Source organism: Chionomys nivalis, chromosome 1 (assembly GCF_950005125.1).
Source record: "Chionomys nivalis chromosome 1, mChiNiv1.1, whole genome shotgun sequence".
NCBI lineage: Eukaryota > Metazoa > Chordata > Mammalia > Rodentia > Cricetidae > Chionomys > Chionomys nivalis.
Window position 1 is genome coordinate 34,055,093 of NC_080086.1, and position 19,075 is coordinate 34,074,167.

Below are 19,075 nucleotides of genomic sequence, written 5' to 3' on the forward strand. Positions count from 1 at the left end.
TTTCTAGTGCCTGGAATGCAGCCCTCGCTATCCCTATCCACTTCTTGACGTCTGAAATAGTTTTCTCCTTTGAACTGAGGTTTCCTCCCAGATAGACAAAGTTGACTGTTTTCTTGAGATTCAGATTCTTTATTACAATGTTAAAATCCTTGTGCACCCATCCCATGTGCTGTATCTCAGTCTTCTTGATGTTTACTTTTATACCAAGTCTTCTCAATGTTCACTTCCATGCTAAGGTATGGGACAAGGGGCATACCTCAACACATAACAAAGGCAGTTGACAGCAATCCCACAGTCAACATCAATCTAAACTCAAAGAATTTCCACTAAAGAGCAAGACAAGGATGTCCACTCTCTCCAAACCTATTCAGTAGAGTACTTGAAGCCTAAACTATAGATAAAACAACTGAAGTATCTTTATTTTCAGATGATAAAATTTTATACATAAAAAGACCTTTAAAACTATCAGGAAACTTCTACAGTTGATAAACACTTTCAGCAAACATTGGATTTGGCATTTCTTGGATATGACATCAAAGGATGGTTATCAATGGAGAAACAGACAAATTAGACTTGATTAAAATTAAACTAAAAACTTGTACATCAACTTGTACATGTTTTCTTTTTTTAAAAAGTTTTCTTATATTGTAGAATATTGTTTTAAGACGTTTTACATTTTTTATGCTGTGGAACATTTGTTTAATGATGCAAAGATTGTTTGCATTCTTTTATATGGCATTTATTTAATTCTGTGAAGCTGTGCTACTTTGTCTAAAACACCTGATTGGTCTAATAAAGAGCTAAATAGCCAATAGATGGACAGAGAAAGTGTAGGTGGGGCTGCCAGGCAGAGAGAATAAATAGGAAGAAAAATCTAGGAAGAAGAAGAGGGAGCAAGAAAATGGGGAAGACATCAGGGGTCAGCCACCCAGCTACACAGATAGCCACAGATAAGAAATAAAGAAAGGTATTTAGAATAGAGAAAGATAAAAGCCCAGAGGTAAAAGGTATATGGGATATTTAAGTTAAGAAAGCTGGCTAGAAACAAGCCAAGCTAAGGTTGGGCATTTATAAGAAAGAATAAGCCTCAGTGTGATTTATTTGGGAGCTGGGTCGAGGGCCCACCAAAAGAGTCAAAGAACAAAGAGTAAAAACAACCAAGAACATTTTTCCATCTACTCATTGTATTTGGGTGCACACATGTGCAACATGCATGTGAAGGTTAGATGTCATTTGCCGGAGTTGATTCTTTCCTTCAACCATGTGGGTGCTGGGTATTGAATTAAGACTATAAAGCTTGCCGGGCAGTGGTGGCTCATGGCTTTAATCCCAGCATTTGGGAGGCAGAGACAAATGGATCTGTATGAGTTAGAGGCCAGCCTAGTCTACAGAACAAGTTCCAGAAAAGTCAAAGCTACAGAGAGAAACCCTATCTCAAAAATTCAAATACATAGATGATTATAAAACTTGGCAGATAGTGTTTTTACCTGCTGTGACATTTGGCTTGCTTTCAAAAGATGTTTTTACATATAGGTATCCTCCTGAATATTAACCTTCATCAGGCGATGAAAGGAGACAGAGACAGAGACCCACATTGGAGCACCGGACTGAAATCTCAAGGTCCAAATCAGGAGCAGAAGGAGAGAGAGCACGAGCAAGGAACTCAGGACCGTGAGGGGTGCACCCACACACTGAGGCAAAGGGGATGTTCTATTGGGAACTCACCAAGGCCAGCTGGCCCGGGTCTGAAAAAGCATGGGATAAAACCGGACTCGCTGAACATAGCGGACAATGAGGACTACTGAGAACTCAAGAACAATGGCAATGAGTTTTTGATCCTACTGCACGTACTGGCTTTGTGGGAGCCTAGGCAGTTTGAATGCTCACCTTACTAGACCTGGATGGAGGTGGGTGGTCCTTGGACTTCCCACAGGGCAGGGAACCCTGATTGCTCTTAGGGCTGACGAGGGAGGGGGACTTGATTGGGGGAGGGGGAGGGAAATGGGAGGCGGGGGCGGGGAGGAGGCAGAAATCTTTAATAAATAAATAAATAAATAAATAAATAAATAAATAAATGTTTTTAAAAAAAGATGTCTTTAAGAGAAAAAAAGGCATTCATAGAATAAGGACTTCAATTAAAAACCTAATCTGAATCAAAAATAAGTAAATAACAGAAATATGTATTTATCCAAAAATAGACAAATATCCAATAAGTATATTATGCAAATGGCATCACTAATTAGGGAATAAATATCACTTATTATTACAGAAAGCAAGTATAGAACACAGCAACATAGCATCTCATATTCATTCCAATAGCGAGTAGAAGAACAACAAAAGCCTAAGTCAGAAAACAAACTACTCTCAAGAATGTAGAGAAACTACGCTCAATTTACACTGTTAGTAAGATGTAACATGACACAGAAAAGCAATTCTGTGATTTTTTTAAAAAAATCAAAAACTAGAATGTATATGACCCAACAATTTTACTTCTGCATACACACTCAGAATAACTGAAGGTATCCGCGGCATTCAGAGTCGCACAGCACCACAGTACCTGAAATGTGTACAGCCAGTGTGGTACTGACTGGTGGATGGAGATGCAAAACTTGGTCTATGTGAATAATGGGATCTCACGAGCCTTAGAAAGGAATTCTGACTCATGCAATAACATAAATAAACCCCAAAGGTATTATCAGTAAAGTCTGACTTCCCACGAAGACAAATATTATCTATGAGGTATTTAAGTCAGAAACCGTGGAGATAAATAAAATAATAATTGCCAGAGACTGTAATGGGTAGAAAAGGAGGAGAGTGTGAGTTTTTGTAGTATTACGGTTGTGTTTGTTTTGATACCTTTAGGACAAGACCTCACTAGGCTTATGTAATCCTCCTGCCTCTGTTTCTCAGCCTCAGCTTTCCCATTAGTTACAACCATAGGTACATGCCATCTAGTTTTCCAGATATCTAATGAATAATAATGAAAAAAAATGGCCTGGCAAAAAACTCTGAAGAGTTGCAGAAAACTAGTAATGAATGTGGTCATGGCTGCCCAGCATGTGGCTGTACTTAATGCTACAGAACATTTTTAAATGCTACAATTAAAAATGATGAAAAAATGGCATCATTGAAAAACAAAACAAAACAATGATTAAAGGCCAGGATTAGTGGCATATGCAGGGAATCCAGTATCTGATAGGTTGAGGCAGGAGGATCTTGGGAGCTTAAGACACAGAGTAGGACCCTGTCTCAAAAAAAATAAATAAATAAATACTGAGCAAGGCACATGGAGGTAGAAACAGAAGAATGGAAGTTCAAGGCCGCCCTCAGCTATGTATTGGGTTTAAAGCCAGCCTAGGTCATACATGGCCCTGTCTCTATCAACAACAAACGCATAGTTAAGAAGAATTTTTATATAGTCTACCACAATGAAAAACCTTTTAAAATGTAAATGAATATATCAGAACTTTATATTCCCAGGCCTTACAAGCAAATGGGAAACAATCCTATGTGTCTCTTAAAAAAAAAAAAAAAAAAGTCCACAAGATAGAAAATTATTTTTGAAACTCCAGAGCTACAGAGAGCACACCTTGGGTGACTTTACCGCCACTGGCTTAGGGATTAAAACATAAAAGAGATATTAAAGGTCTCCTTCCTCCTGGACCATAACAAGCAGTCAAGGCATGCATCTTCATCGAGCTAGAACTGGGAGAATGTGTTACTTTAGAGCTGCTTCTGCTACTGTATATAGGAAGGGCTGGTCCTAGGGATTATCCTTTTCTTTGTTCAGAAATAATCAGTTCATGAAAAAGAGATTCTTACCACTCCCTTGATACTGGACAGAAATATCAAACACATCACAGAGCCCAATCAGAACCCACTATACTTTTCAAATGGCCAGCCACCAGTAAAGGTGTTCATTTATCTGAGACTTCTCTTTTCAGAGACTACAGTGCTCCAGACATGAAATACCAACTGGAGGTAGTTTTCTTTCCACATGTGCTACCCTTGTAGTCAGGTCACAAGTTATTTTCTGAAATGAAATGTTTAGGAGAATTTACACTGTACATACCACAGAGAACGTTCTTTCCATCTCGCCTTGAAAAGTCAACAGAATGTTAACGTGATTCTTACGTTGTTTCCAAAGTTAGCTGTAGCTTACCTACTCTTTTCCCTGCTGCTGCATTATTTCCACTCATTCCAATACCACGAGCAGACTACAATTAAAACACAAAACACCTACAGAGGTGAGTCAATGTGCAGAATAGATCACCAAACATCACATATTTGTCTTCTATTACTAAACAGAATATGCTGATGGGCATCCATTGTAAATTATTCTATTTTTGTTTAAATTAACGTGGAATCTAATCTTCTTGTGCTTATTATTTATCCTTAAATGAGTAAAATGTGATGGTTTAGATAAGAGTCTGACACTGGAGAAAGCCTTATCGAAACTATGTATCACTGAAAACTACAGAATAACAATGAAGATGGCAGTAATGCCTGTAATTCCAGCACTTAAGAACTGGGAGCAGAATCAGAATTCAAGGTCATCCCCAAAGTACCAGGCCAGCCTGGGCTATATGAGAAACCTGTCTCAAAAAAAATCAAAAAACAGTCATCAAATATATTTCCTACAAATTAGATAAATATTTTAGTGAAATGTATGGAAAAACAATTGTAGATATCTTTATTTATGTAAATAAAAGCCTGAATTTGAAATAGTCATTAGTTACAAAACTAGAAAAATCAACTGAAAAGAAAATACTTACTAGAAAAAATTCTGTAGGTTCTGACTGGGGAGAACTTTTCCTAAAGTTTTCATCCTGAAAGTGCTGGAAGTTTGTAGACAACCCAATTCCAGAGGATCGAAGCCTCCCTGTCCCACGTGTGTTCTGCAAACTGTCTCTGCTTGCACTCCGTGCCAGTGAAGCCAAAAATCCATTATTATTTACACAACCAACAGGCTCTTTGGAAGCTTTGTTAGCCATTTCTGTGATATCTCGAGCTTCGACTTTGGAAATAACATCAGATCTTTTCCCAGGCGAATCGACTTTAACACCACGGAAGCGAGCAGTCCTAGAGAAAGAAGAATCGGCTATGGTTCGAATGTCCAATTCCCGCAGGGCGTTTTGAGAAGCAGGTGCTGAGGGGTTGCCAGACTCCAAACATTTCGACTGTCTCTGTGGCTTCACCAGGGAATTATGTAGCGACACTGGTGCAGCACAGAGGAGTGGCGACAGGAGTCTGTTCTTGTGAGAGCTCGACTCTCGGTGGTTAAGAACTGCATTGTCTACTGGGTCACTGCTCAACACTCTTGCCACATGGTTGAGAGGCTGCTCTGCCGCTCTCAGCCCTCTGTCTCCTTTAGAGAGTGGACACTCTGGAGTTACCTTCCCTATGCCTTCTATACCACTGCTCTCCTCAACACCGTTTCCTTCTGCAAATGGAGCAAATGGGCCTACTTCCGGCAGGAGCAACTCTTCAGATATACATTCTTCTGGCGGAGGAAATAAGACGATATCATCCTCATTATTAGATGGCAGGTTCCCTGGAAGGTGCTTTGTCCGTCTAGGCAGGGGTGATCCAAGATGAAGTACGGAATCTGCAAGCTCTTTGTCCTTTTCCAGTTCTATGTGGGTCATCTGAGGTAGCAGCCTGATGCTACCCATGGGATGAGACAGTGTGTTAATCTCCCAATTATCGTCCTCCTTCAGCAGTTCATTCCTGAGAGACGATACTGGTCTATCAGCTGGAGCCTGAGCTGCTGCACAACTTGCAGCTGCATTCCTGGATGTTTCGGGGAGATAGGCATTCCCAGGAGAAGGTAGACAAGACTGCCCGATGTGAGGCAGGACTCGTAGCAGTCTGTGCCGGGCTGCTGCCATGGAACTGCTAGGAGGTCGAGGCGCTACCGGTGGACGAGGTTTTACCTTGACAACTTTCTTAGGCTACAAGAAAAGAGTGCACAGGTAATTCCTCAACATAGTTAGTTTTGCCCTGCAGCAAGACTCAGTGGAGAAAAGGCACTTACCATATTGGCATTTTTGTTACCTCAATTTACAGTGCTCAAAAAAGCCGGTGTGGTGTGCCACGCCTATCATACTAGCACTTGGGAGGCTGAAGCAAGATGTCTGTCATGAGTTTGAGGCCAGCCTGGCTTACAGAATCCACTCCATGCCAGCCTAGGCCACAAGATGAGTCTTCTCAATACAAAACAACAATGAAATGCTTTAAAATATTAAAAATCTTAAAAGATTATGATTAAGGATCTATTATATTACTTTTTTGAGCATTATTTTCTGAAGATCTTAAAGAAAAATAATTTTATTTCCTCACAATTAATTTTTTTCTCGGGCTTTTGCTAAGAAGAAAATGTTGGCTATATGAGATATGGCATTTTTCCTAGTTAGATGTGTATAGGTACTCAAAAAAAAAAAAAAAGCTAACAGCATTTAACTGCTGCCCTTGAAAAGCCCTTGGTTTCTATGGACTTCCATTTCAGGAAAGGCTCCTAGCCACACCCATCACAGTAGCTGTGCCTCGACTGCTTGGGCAACGGAAACAATTTATAACGAGCAACTGCTTTTCTTCTGAGTCTGATGGTACATATACATAGCAGGCAGAGGGTGCACATAGGAACAAGCTTAAAAACAGAAAAAAGGAGAAAACCCCCTTGTCCATTGCTGCTGATGGAGTCCCACGAGCTGAGATTCTACATGTGTTGTCACTACTCACAGAGAAATCAAGCCTGTCTTAAGACGGCTTTGGGAGAGGCCTCCACCAATGCCTGTGCCTGCTTCACCCAAACTTGGATCCATGTGCTTTTCCCTCTGTTAATTTTTCTTTTGTTTCCTTTTGCTGTGTAAGTGTCTTAGCCACAGTGAATGTGCATACTAATTATATCCATGAGCCTAGTGTGTCAGGAAACCAAGGACAGGAACTGCCCGCCACTGCCAGCACAGAAAGTTTACATAGCAGTTATCACAGAAAGAGTGAAGCCGAGAGCTCAAGAGAGGAGCCTATGGCCTTCAGCACAGGGATGGTTAGTAAATGCAGGATGACATTCCAACATCCTGGACTGTAAGAAATACATACTGAAAATTTAGTAGGTACCAGTGGAGAAAAGGAGAACTAGAAAGGCTGGATAGATGTAAGTCCCTTGCCAAGGGAAACTAGTTCTTATGCCCACTTTTATCCTAAAGTCATTGTCTTGCCAACATGCAGCAATATCTATGAAAAGTAATTTTTCATAAATGGAGGTTGCCAAAACCTAAATAGTAACATGTATACTCCCAGATAACACAGAGACACCCAAAGAGATCAACAATACAAGCTAATAAAATTACCCATGGCCCAAATCATCAGCAAATAGAGAGAGAGAGAAAGAGAAAGAGAGAGAGAGAGAGAGAGAGAGAGAGAGAGAGAGAGAGAGAGAATATAAAATTCAAATAAGCCATAAAGTTGCAAACAATAAAATGCAGGGGGCTCATATGCAAAGCATATGCCTGTGGTGACAAGCAAGAACATAGAACTTCAAGAAGAAAGGAGAGAGGTAGGACAGCCTAGGAACAATATATACCCAGAAAAGAGAAAATCCCATCGGTGTAAATGCCAAAAAATTAATATCTGGGATATCAAAATAGGCTAATAGAAGCCCAAGGAAACAAGCTGAAGTGGTTTGGGATCTATACTAATGGTTAGGTTTTAAGGAGGCTCTACTTAGGCAGAGAGGGGTATCGAGAAAAAAAATATAAATAACAGAATCAGAAGATCCACCTATTCTTCCATGCAATGGGACTGTCAGTGATTAAAAACAAACACAAAAAGAGTGCTCTTGAAATAAATGACCTCCCTACATAACACCCTCACTTTATGTATTAACCCATAACTCTTAACAAGGACCTACGTAAAGTTAAAAGAAGAGAAAGGGGGCAACACCTCCATATTAGAATAAAATGGAAAGTGAGAATCAGAGCATTTTAGACACATGAGTTCTCCCCAAACGTAACACAGAAGAAGAAACCTTCACCACAATACTCCAATCTAAATTAAACATATTTACATTATTATTTGTATTTTTATTTATCAATGTGTGAGATATATGTACATGTAGCTATATGTGTGCAAGTACATGTGTATGCATGCACAGAGGTTGATACAGGCATCTTCCTCAATTGTTGCCTTCTTTACTCTTTGTGACAGGGTCTCTTTCTGAAGCTAGAGCTCACTAATATTACTACACTGATTGGCCAGTGAGCTCCTGGGAGCTGCCTGTCTCTGCTGCTGTTATACAGATGCAGGCCGTCACGTCTGGCTATTTATGTGGGCTCTGGAGAGCTGAATCCATGTCCTCATCTATAGAACATTCCACCCAAACACAAAAGATTATACCTTATACTCAGCACCTCATGGAACCTTCTCTAAAATTGATCACATACTCGGTAACAAAGCAAACAATCACAGATACAAAAAAATTGGAGTAACCCCCTGTGTCTTATCAGATCATCATGAAGTAAAGTTAGAATTTAACAACAATACTACTCCCAGAAAGCCTACAAACTCATAGAAACGGAACAGTCAACTACTGAACCACCCCTGGGTTAAGGAAGAAATAAAGAAAAAAATTAAAATCTTCCTTGAATTCAACAAAAATGAAGGTACAACATACCCAAGCCTATGGGACACTATGAAAGCAGTGCTAAGAGGAAAGTTCATAGCACTAAGTGCCCACATAAAGAAAACAGAAAAAGCTCACATTAGCGACTTAACAGCATACCTGAAAGCTCTAGAAAAAAAAAAAAAAAAAAAGAAGCAGACTTACCCAAGAGGAGTAGAAGACTGGAAATAATCAAATTGAGGGCTGAAATCAATAAAATACAGGAAACAATACAAAGAATCAATGAAACAAAGAGCTGGTTCTTTGAGAAAATCAACAAGATAGACAAAACTTTATCCAAACTAATCAACAGGCAGAGAGAAAACATCCAAATTAACAAGATCAGAAATGAAAAGGGGGACATAACAACAGACATTGAGGAAATTCAGAGAATCATTAGGTCTTACTATAAAAACCTGTACTCCACAAAATTGGAAAATGTAAAAGAAATGGACAATTTTTTAGATAGATACCATATACCATAATTAAATCAAGACCAGGTGAGCAATTTAAATAGCCCTATAAGCCGCGAGGAGATTGAAGCTGTCATCAAAAACCTCCCGACCAGCCGGGCGGTGGTGGCGCACGCCTTTAATCCCAGCACTTGGGAGGCAGAGGCAGGCGGATCTCTGTGAGTTCGAGACCAGTCTGGTCTACAAGAGCTAGTTCCAGGACAGGCTCCAAAACCACGGAGAAACCCTGTCTCGAAAAACCAAAAAAAAAAAAAAAAAAACCTCCCGCCCCCCCCCCCAAAAAACCCCCAGAGTCAGATGGTTTTAGTGCAGAATTCTACCAGAACTTCCAAGAAGAGCTAATACCTATATTCATCAACGTGTTCCACATAATAGAAACAGAAGAATCATTGCCAAACTCTTTTTATAAAGCTACAGTTCCCTGATACCAAAACCGCACCAAGACTCAACCAAGAAAGACAATTACAGACCAATCTCACTCATGAACATTGATGCAAAAATTTTCAATAAAATACTGGCAAACCGAATCCAAGAACACATCAAAAACTCATCCATCATGATCAAGTAGGCTTCATCCCAGAGATGTAGGGCTGGTTCAACATATGAAAATCTATCAATGTAATCCATCATATAAATAAACTGAAAGAAAAAAATGATAATTTTATTAGATGCTGAAAAAGCATTTGACAAAATTCAACACCCCTTCATGATAAAGGTCTTGGAGAGGTTAGGGATAAAAGGATCATATCTAAATATAATAAAAGCAATATACAGCAAGCCGACAGCTAACATCAAATTAAATGGAGAGAAACTCAAAGCGATTCCACTAAAATCAGGAACAAGACAAGGCTGTCCACTCTCTCCATATCTTTTCAACATAGTTCTTGAAGTTTATCAATAGCAATAAGACAACATAAGAAGATCAAGGGGATTCAAATTGGAAAGGAAGAAGTCAAACTTTCGTTATTTGCAGATGATACGATAGTGTACATAAGTGACCCCAAAAACTCTACCAAAGAATTCCTGCATGGCAGGTACTTTAGTCAACAAGCAATCTCCCTAGCCTGTTTGGTTTTGTAGAATGGGTAAATCAAGCCTGGTCTAGAACTAGTGTTTCAGCCTCTACCGTGTGAGGATTACAGGAACATGTTCAGCTTTTGCAGATAATATTAAAATAATAAATCAAATCATAAACCCACAAACATGACACAATGAACAAAAAATTAGAAGGCACTATATAAGCTTGCCAAGCTTAGATGTAATCAGTAAAAAATGAAATCATTTCAAAATGAAAATTAAACCATAAAACACAGAAAGAAAACCAGATTCAACAAGACATTTAATCTAAGAAAAGGTATAAAAACACCCAAAAGAATGAAAAATAAAACACAAACAATTTTAAAAGATAACAAAAAAGTTACTATAAAATGAAGTCCTAAAATATATACATATATATATAATATATATATATATATATGATGTCTGATTCCCCTCTGTTTGCTATTAATATATTTTATTACTAACGGTTAATAAAGAAGCTGCTTTGGTCTATGGCAGGGCAGAACATAGTTAGGCAGAAAAGCTAAACTATGGCAGGAAGAAAGAAGGCATGTAGCAGCAGCCCAAGAAGCAAGATGTGAAGTAACAAACCACAAACCTCATGGGAAAATATAAAATAATAAAAATGGGTTAAAATTAAGATAAAAGATAGCTAAGAATACGCCTGAGCTGCTGGCCAAACAGTGTTGTAATTAATATAGCTTTTCTGTGATTTATTCAGGTTTGGGTGTCCAGGAAAGGATAGTCTCCATTTACATATAAAGGAAGTTCCCTACAAACAAAATGAAACAAAAAGCTAAACATCATAAAATTAACAAGTTATAAGAAATAATGGTAAAAATTCAGAGGGAATGGGATAGTTGAGAAGGGGGAAAGACAGAAACAGAGAGCAAGGAAAGAGATATCTTGATTGAGAGAACCATTATGGGGCAAGCAAGAAACCTGGCACAAGAGAAATTCCCAGAAATCCACAGAATGACCCCAGCTAAGACCCTAAGAAATAGTGGAGAGGGTGTCTGAACTGGCCTTGCTCTGTAGTCAGAATGATGACTACCTTAAATATCATCATAGAACCTTTATCTAGCAACTGATGGAAGCAGAGGCAGAGATCCACACTGGAGCACTGGGCTGAGCTCCCAGAATCCAGTTAAAGAAAGGGAGGAGTGAGAATATGAGCAAAGAGGTCAAGACCATGATGGGGACACCCAATGAAACAGATTACCTGAACTAATGGAAGCTCACCAACTCCAGCCTGACAGTGAAGGAACCAGCATAGGATCAAACTAGGCCTTTAAATGTGGGTAGCAGTTGTATGGCTGGGGCAGATTGTGGGGCCACCGACAGTGAGATCAGGATTTATCTCTACTGCATGTACTGACTTTTTGGAACCCATTCTCTTTGGAGGGGTACCTTGCTCAGCCTAGACGTAGTTGGTTCTGCCTCAAAGCAATGTAGTAGACTTTTGCTGAGTCCCCATGGGAAGGAAACCTCGCCTTCTCTGAGGAGTGGATGGAGGGTGGGCTGGGGAGGGAGGTGGAGGGAGTGGGAGGGAGAGTGGGACTGGGATTGGGATTGGTATGTAGAATGAGAAAAGATAACTTTTTAAAATTAATTAATTTAAAAAATAAAAAAAGAGAAAAATAAATAATGGTGAAGTACTTCATGTTGAAAGAGCAAAAGTGTTCAGTGAAATTGACCCAGAATATCTTCTAGTCATATCCTTAAAAGACAAAAGCCAGGGCTGGAGGTGTAGCTCGGCGCCACAGTGCTTGCCTAGCCTGTGTGAGGCTCTAGGTTTAAGATCCACGACTAGAAGTGAGAGGGAAGTGGCATAAGAGCAGGGCAAAAACCAACATCACCTGATAACACACACATGTAATCTCAAAAATTGTAAATTCAAGGCCAGTCTGGGTACACAGCAAGAACCTGATAAATAAAATAAAACTAAGTATGAGGGGTGTGGTGGTTTGAGTGAGAATAGCCCCTATAGGTCCATAGATTTGACTGCTTAGGGAATGGTACTATTGGAAAGGATTAGGAGGCATGGCCCTGCTGGAATAAGTGTGGCCTTGTTGAAGGACGTGTGTCACGTGAGGTGGGCTATGAGGCTCCCAAGCCAGGCCCAGTGTTTCTCTCTTCCTGCTGCCTGAAGATCCGAATGTAGAACTCTGAACTTCTCCAGCACCATATTTGCCTGTGGGCCATCATACTCCCCACCATGATGACAATGGACCAAATCTCTGAAACTGTATGCAAACCCCAAGTAATGCTTTCTTTTATAAGAGCTGCTGTGGTCATGGCACCTCTTCACAGCAATAGAAAAGTCCGGTGCATTGGCGAGATGACTTTTCACTTCAGTATAAAAAGCAGTGGCGGAACAACACTGTTTAAAGCCCCACATTTCTTATCTGAATAAATCATCACCAGTTATAGAAATGATCCCTGAAAGTACTCTTCAAATTATCACTTAAGTTTTTTTCTTAAGTTTTAGATTTCTGAAAATTCAATACGTACAAGTGTTTCCTTTCCTGGGGAATTTATTAAGATATGCAACTAGCCAAAAGGTACGGGAAAAGTTCAGTAAAATGCTCCTAGCAACCATGGCATTGACACAAAAACATCAGCAGGACTAAGGATAGAAAAGTGATTTATGTTACATATTCTTTAAAAATAGATATGCTGCTTATCTAGAGAATGGAAACAAATGGAGAAAAGAGAAAGTGCAGTAAGTTTTCTGTCGTTTAGCTAACATGCAGGAGGCAAAGGTGCCAGATGACATCGGGAAAGCAAGTGTTAAAGATACAGTCCAGGACAGCAAGTGTCTCCTGACCTTTAGGATTAGCACAACCAAAGTGCTACTGACACTTGTCAAACAACACAGGAGATATTCCTGTAAGGTGGAAAGAGACATACAGAAACCTTTAGTGGGTTTTCATGTATCACGGTTCTCACTGCAGAAGAAACCAAACTGACAAAATAAAGAATCATACCTAAGCAATTAATAAAGTAGATCCTACAGATAGATACCTGTAAAACTTTTACTCTGAAGTTAAGAGAATAAACTATCTTTTTAAATATACATTGGGCACACATGGAGAATATCAGATCTCTAATTAAATTCTAAAGGGCAGAACTATAAATGACATTGTCTGATTTCCATGCAATAGAAATAAAAATTAAACACAATGAAAAATAAAATAGCCTCAACCACCAAAACTTATCTAAATCTATTCAACCACTTTTGAGCTAAGAGGAAAATCCTAAAATGGTAAATTGAAAATATTACCAACTGTCATAATATTTCTATGGATGTATTATACAAAGAATACATTTATGCCAAAGAAGTAACCAGTTTCTAATCATAGTGTAACTCACATAAATCAAAACTGAGGAATAATTTATAAACAATGGGTTTATACTCCTTAAAATATCTAATATAATTGTCACCAGCTGTGCACCCACTGCTGAGCTTACCAGGCTCCACTGGACAAGGCCAAATTCATGGTCACATAGACAGTCCTGGTTAAACTCAGGGTTACAAAACAAGACAGAAATAAGAGAGACTTGTGGGGAAGATGGGGCTTGGACAGGGGTGGTAGAAAGATGAGAGAGAGTCTACGCGTTGTGTACATGTGCCAAATTATCTAAGAATAAAGTAAGTGTGTGTGTGTATGTGTATATATGTGTGTGTGTATGTGTGTGTGAGGTCAAAGGACCAAAGAGGTATTTACCATATTTATACCACCAATATTCACAATAGCCAAAATGTGAAAGCAACCTAAATGTCTACTGATTGATAAATAAATAAACAAAATGTGGTACATATGTGCAAGGGAATTATTCAATATAAAAAAGAAAAGAGATTCTGACACATGCTACACTATGAATGAACCTCAGAGATGTCATACAAGATTAAATAATCTAGCCACAAGTACTAAGACATTTCACTTATGTATGGTATCTATAGTAGACAAACCCAGAAATAGGAAGTGGAATGGTACTTGGGAGAGGTTAAAGGGCGGGATATAGGAAGATGGCTTTAAGAAATACTGAACTTCAGTTTTGTGAGATAAAGTCCTGAAGACTAATTGAACAAAGACGTAAACATACTTAACACCGCTAATGGGATTACATGTAAAGACCATTGAAGCTCATACGGTTGCGCATTCCTACTGTGGGACAATGGTCTGTACCCTGTCACTTATATTTTAAGTAACTGCTGATTGGCCAGTAGTCAGGTGGGAAGTATAGGCGGGGTGACCAGGCAGGAAGTAGAGGCGGGGCAATGAGAATTCTGGGAAGAGGGAAGCGCATTCTGCAGTTGTAACAAAAGAAGCAAGATGTGACTGCCTCGCCAAAAAAGGTACCAAGCCACATGGCTAACATAGACAAGAATAATGGGCTAATGTAAGTTATAAGAATTAGTAAATAAGAAGCCTGAGCTAATGGGTCAATCAGTTTATAACTAATGTAGACCTCTGTGTGATTTCTTTAGGACTTAACTACTGCAAGAACCAGGCAGGACAGAAACCTCAGACAACACGTTTCTATAGTCCCAGCATGTGGGAGGTAGAGACAAAAAAATTAAAAGTTCAAGACCAGCCTCAAATATATAGTAGGTTTGAGGCTAGCCTACGTCATGTGAGACTCTATCAATAAACAAACAAACAAAATGGACAGTAAATTTTATATATTTTACCATTATATAAAATAAAATGTTATTTAAGATAAAAATAAGTTAAAAATAGTAATTAGGTGGTAGTGTCCTCCCTGAAATTCTCTCATTTTGCTGTGTGATAGGAAATTGAAGATTATTTCCCCTCAATGAAAAAAAAAATCCTGGGTAGCAAAAATTTAGAAATATGAAAAAGAAAATATATCATAACCAAGAGCAGGTCATGACAACAACACAAAATTACCTCATATTCTTAAAAAGTCAATTATCCTGCACTATCAGAATTATTTTATTCAGTGTAATATGTTTCAACTTCTCTTTCTATTTTTTTGACCTATGAGTTACTTAGAAATGTGATATTTTGAAATATCAGATTTTTCCCAAATTGATCTATTATTGATTTCCAGTTTTATTCCTTTATAAACCAGAGCATTTTTTAATGATTTGAATCTTCCTGAAATTTATTAGAATTTATTTTATGTACAAAATACTGTTGTTGTTTGTAGTAAATGTTCTACATGTATTCCCTTGACAGGAAATGTGTATTCTGTTGTAGGATGGAGCATTCTGCAAATGCCACCTAGGTCATAAGTTGATACTGTTCTTCAGGTCCTCTCAGAAACCTTTCCAATTCTCTGTCCTAGCAGCTACGCTGATCAGAAATCTTTGAAGATAAGCACTCGTCTATTTCTTGTAGGTTTTGCTTCAGATATATCAAAGTTCTATTACCACATACACAATAATTACAGCATAGATGTTTTGTCAATTGTTCATCATCTGAGTGAAAACAAATGATCTTTACCCAAGTTCATATCCAAAAAAGAAAAAAAATCAGAAGAATTGTAGATCTAAATTTAGAAATAAATAACCATCTAAAAAGTATTGGAGAAAAACACAGAAGCATGTCTTCAAGACCTGTGATAGGAAATATGTCATAAAAATTATTAAATACTAATCATAAAAAACAAAGCTGATAAATTATATTAAAATTAACAATAATCATCAAAATAGGTGAAAGAGCAAGTCAGAGAGTATTAGAAACTGCAAACCATACATCTGACAAAGATTTTATATCATACATATAAATATATGTGTACTAGTTGCTTTGAGATAGGTCTCATGTAACCTAGACTAGATTCAGGCATGCTAGACAGCTGAGGCTGACTTTGAACTCCTGGTGCTCCTGCCTCCATCTCCAAAGGCCTGGTATTACAGGAGTGCATCACCACACTTAGCTCCAAAATACATTTTTAAAATGTCTACTAACCAATAAGTAAAAGGAAGATAACCTAATTTTTAAATGAGCAAAATATTTGGCAACATACAAAAGACAAAATTTTAATCAAATAAAGAGCCAACATTTTTTAAAAGTAAATATTATTCCTTATAAGAAAAATGAAATAAAAACCAGCACACAATCCCAGAATGGTTGAGATGAAAACACTGATGAATATTAAGTGTTGGCAAGGATCGGCACAAACCAGAACTCTCCTGCTATTAATGGGAGTCTGAAGTAGTTGAAAACCTATGCAAAAGAGTCCTTGTAACTTCTTCATTCCGCTTGTCTGTTTTGAGACAAGGTCTCATTATGTAGCTTAAACTGGAATAGAACTTACTTAGCCACGCTAACCTAAAACTCATGATCTTCTTCCTACACCTCACAAAGTGTAGTACACATCGAATACCTGGCAATTTGGTATAAAATAATGTTATCTTTCCTATGACTCTAAGTTTCCTGCTAAGTACATGACGCAGAAAACAAAGGGCAAGTAGCCATTGAAGAAAGTATAAATATGCTCCAGTGGCTCCCTTAATAGAAGCCAAAACTCAGATACCTGAATGTTTATCACAGAAAAGAGAGGAACAAAAGAACCACTGTGTAGTTGAACAATAAATTTAATTTTAAAAAAATTATATTAAAGAAAATAAATCATAATTTTATAAAATATTGTATTGTCTATGGTGTTTATTTATATAAAGTTCCACATCAGACAGAAATTACTTGTGGATATACTTGTAAAACAGTGGTTATTTTAGGGAAGACTATGATGGGCTCTTTACAGAAAGAGGCAGGGGAGCTGGTGTAGTGGTACATGCCTTTAATGCCAGCAGAGGCAGACAGTTCTCTGTAAGTTTGAGGTCAGCCTGATCTATAGAGTGAGTTCCAGGAAACCAGGCAAACAAGCAAAAAAGAAAGGAAAAAATGGAACTACTTTGAGTTATAATTAAATAAATGTATTTAACTCTTAAAAAATCTTCAAACAGAGTCTAAATTTTACTATTATTATTATTGTTATATGATGATGATGTGATTTGCCATGGTATGCATGAAGAGGTCAGAGGACAACTTTCAGGAATCAGTTCTCTCCACCTACCTTAATAGGGATTAAACCTGAGGTTGCAGGCTTATGTGGCAAGTGCCTTAATTTGCCAATCCACCTGGCCAGGCTTCAAGCTGTATTTTAAAAGTTTGTTTATTTTATATGGGAAGGCACTAACAGATTAAAAAGAAGTCAAGGAATAGTACAGCTGTGTGTGAGATCAAGAGAAGGAGAGAGAGAGAGAGAGAGAGAGAGAGAGAGAGAGAGAGAGAGAGAGAGAGAGAGAGAGAGGGTTATATCCAGAAACAAAACCAACTGTCTAGAATGTGGAAAAATTGCAAATCTCAGCCAATGCTGGAAAGAATGCAAATCCATTATCCACTTTGGAACTACTTTAGAAAACTGGCCATATCCACTAAAGCTAAATAGTAACTATCCGCTAGGCATGGTGGCATGTACCTATAACCCAGGCATTCAGGGAGTAGGAGAGGACTGCTGGGAGCTCATGCAGATCGAGGATATATATTAAGTTCTAGACCAGCCTGGGCTATAGTGTGCCTGTCTCAGTGCCTGTAATGTGTAAATCTTGAAATCATACTTTAGATTATTGAAAGATCAAGCTATCTTTTACTACCCTTTTTCATGTTACAGTTATAACATTTTAAAGATGAATTATGCTCAGTGTGCATAACCCTTTCAGGTGTGTTGCTAGACTAAAAACTTCAATGTTCATTTATCACATCTTAATAAATAGAGACCAGAAACGTGAAATGAGTAATATTTTATAGTTCTCCACAACTCCCAGCAGACTCGGTGCTGCGAGTCCTGCCTTTGTAAGCTAGAGAAACGCTTGGCCAAGAGTCAACAGCTTCACCTTTTTGCTGAGATTCATGTTCTCCATCTTAGCCTTCAGCAGTTTCATCTTATTCATAGTTATTGAATTTTCAATGATCTGTTGCCCAGAAGGGGAAGGCTCCGCTTCTTCATCCTCATCTGTGTACAGATTATACACAGAACCACCGCTGCAAGGAAAACAGTAGGTACTTAAAACATGCTTGACACCTGCTGAGGACTAACAGTTCTATGTACAAGAGAAACTATAGCTCCTACTACAAGGGAAATACTAATTACATTTTGTCATTGAAAAGTGAAAGAAAATAAATTTCAAAATGTTTCTTTTGCCCAAATTGGCCTGAAACTTGCTATGTAGCTGAGGACGGGCTTATCCTTTTGATCTTTCTGCCTCCACTTTCTGAGTGCTGGGATTAGAGGTGTGTGCCACCCACTCAGTTTTATGCAGTTCTAGGACTTGAATTTAGGGTTTGTGTGTGCTAGGCAAGCATACTAGATATGGAGCAACATACATATCCAGCACACTCAAAACATATTTGGGGGCAAAGGACACAGCTCAGTGGATTCAGTTCCAAAAACTCAATCTAAAAAGCTGGGTATGGAGGCATGGGCTTGTAATCCTAGCACAGGGAAGGCAGAGACAGGCACATCCCTGAGGCTCACTGTCAGTCAGTCTAGCCTCCCCCATAGAAATTTAAGCCAATGAAAGACTACCTCAGAAAACAAGCTGGACAGTGCTGAAGAACAAACCTGAGGTCTACTTGCAGTCTCTGCACACACATGAACATACACCAGCACACAGTACCACTCACTCACATGTGCACAAAAACACCCCCACACCTCCCTAACACAGTTCTTATGAGAAAACAATTGAGGGAAATGCTGCATCACTATTTAACACCATGGAAATCAAGCACAGCTGAGAGACTCCACTATTTCTGCAGCACACTGGCAGCACTGCCTGCCGAGTGCTGGATGCTTGCTCTGTCAGCGCTCCTCCAAGACTGTTTCCTTACAAAATCATATAAGGCAG

General features: G+C 38.6%; 1 protein-coding gene across 8 annotated transcripts in view; it reads right to left on the minus strand.

Annotated features, from left to right (window-relative positions):
- Positions 1 to 19,075, minus strand: part of Zfand4 (zinc finger AN1-type containing 4) — a 93,245-nt gene that overhangs the window by 19,282 nt on the left and 54,888 nt on the right. For 7 of the 8 annotated variants that reach the window (XM_057757416.1, XM_057757370.1, XM_057757298.1 and 4 more), the window contains 3 exons: positions 18,065 to 18,212; positions 4,776 to 5,954; positions 4,163 to 4,217 (listed from right to left, as the gene is read on the minus strand). In XM_057757416.1, the coding sequence (XP_057613399.1) occupies positions 4,163 to 4,217; positions 4,776 to 5,954; positions 18,065 to 18,212 (1,382 nt within the window). The remainder of the gene's footprint in view (positions 1 to 4,162; positions 4,218 to 4,775; positions 5,955 to 18,064; positions 18,213 to 19,075) is intronic. The other variant, XR_009056335.1, reaches the window with a different exon arrangement.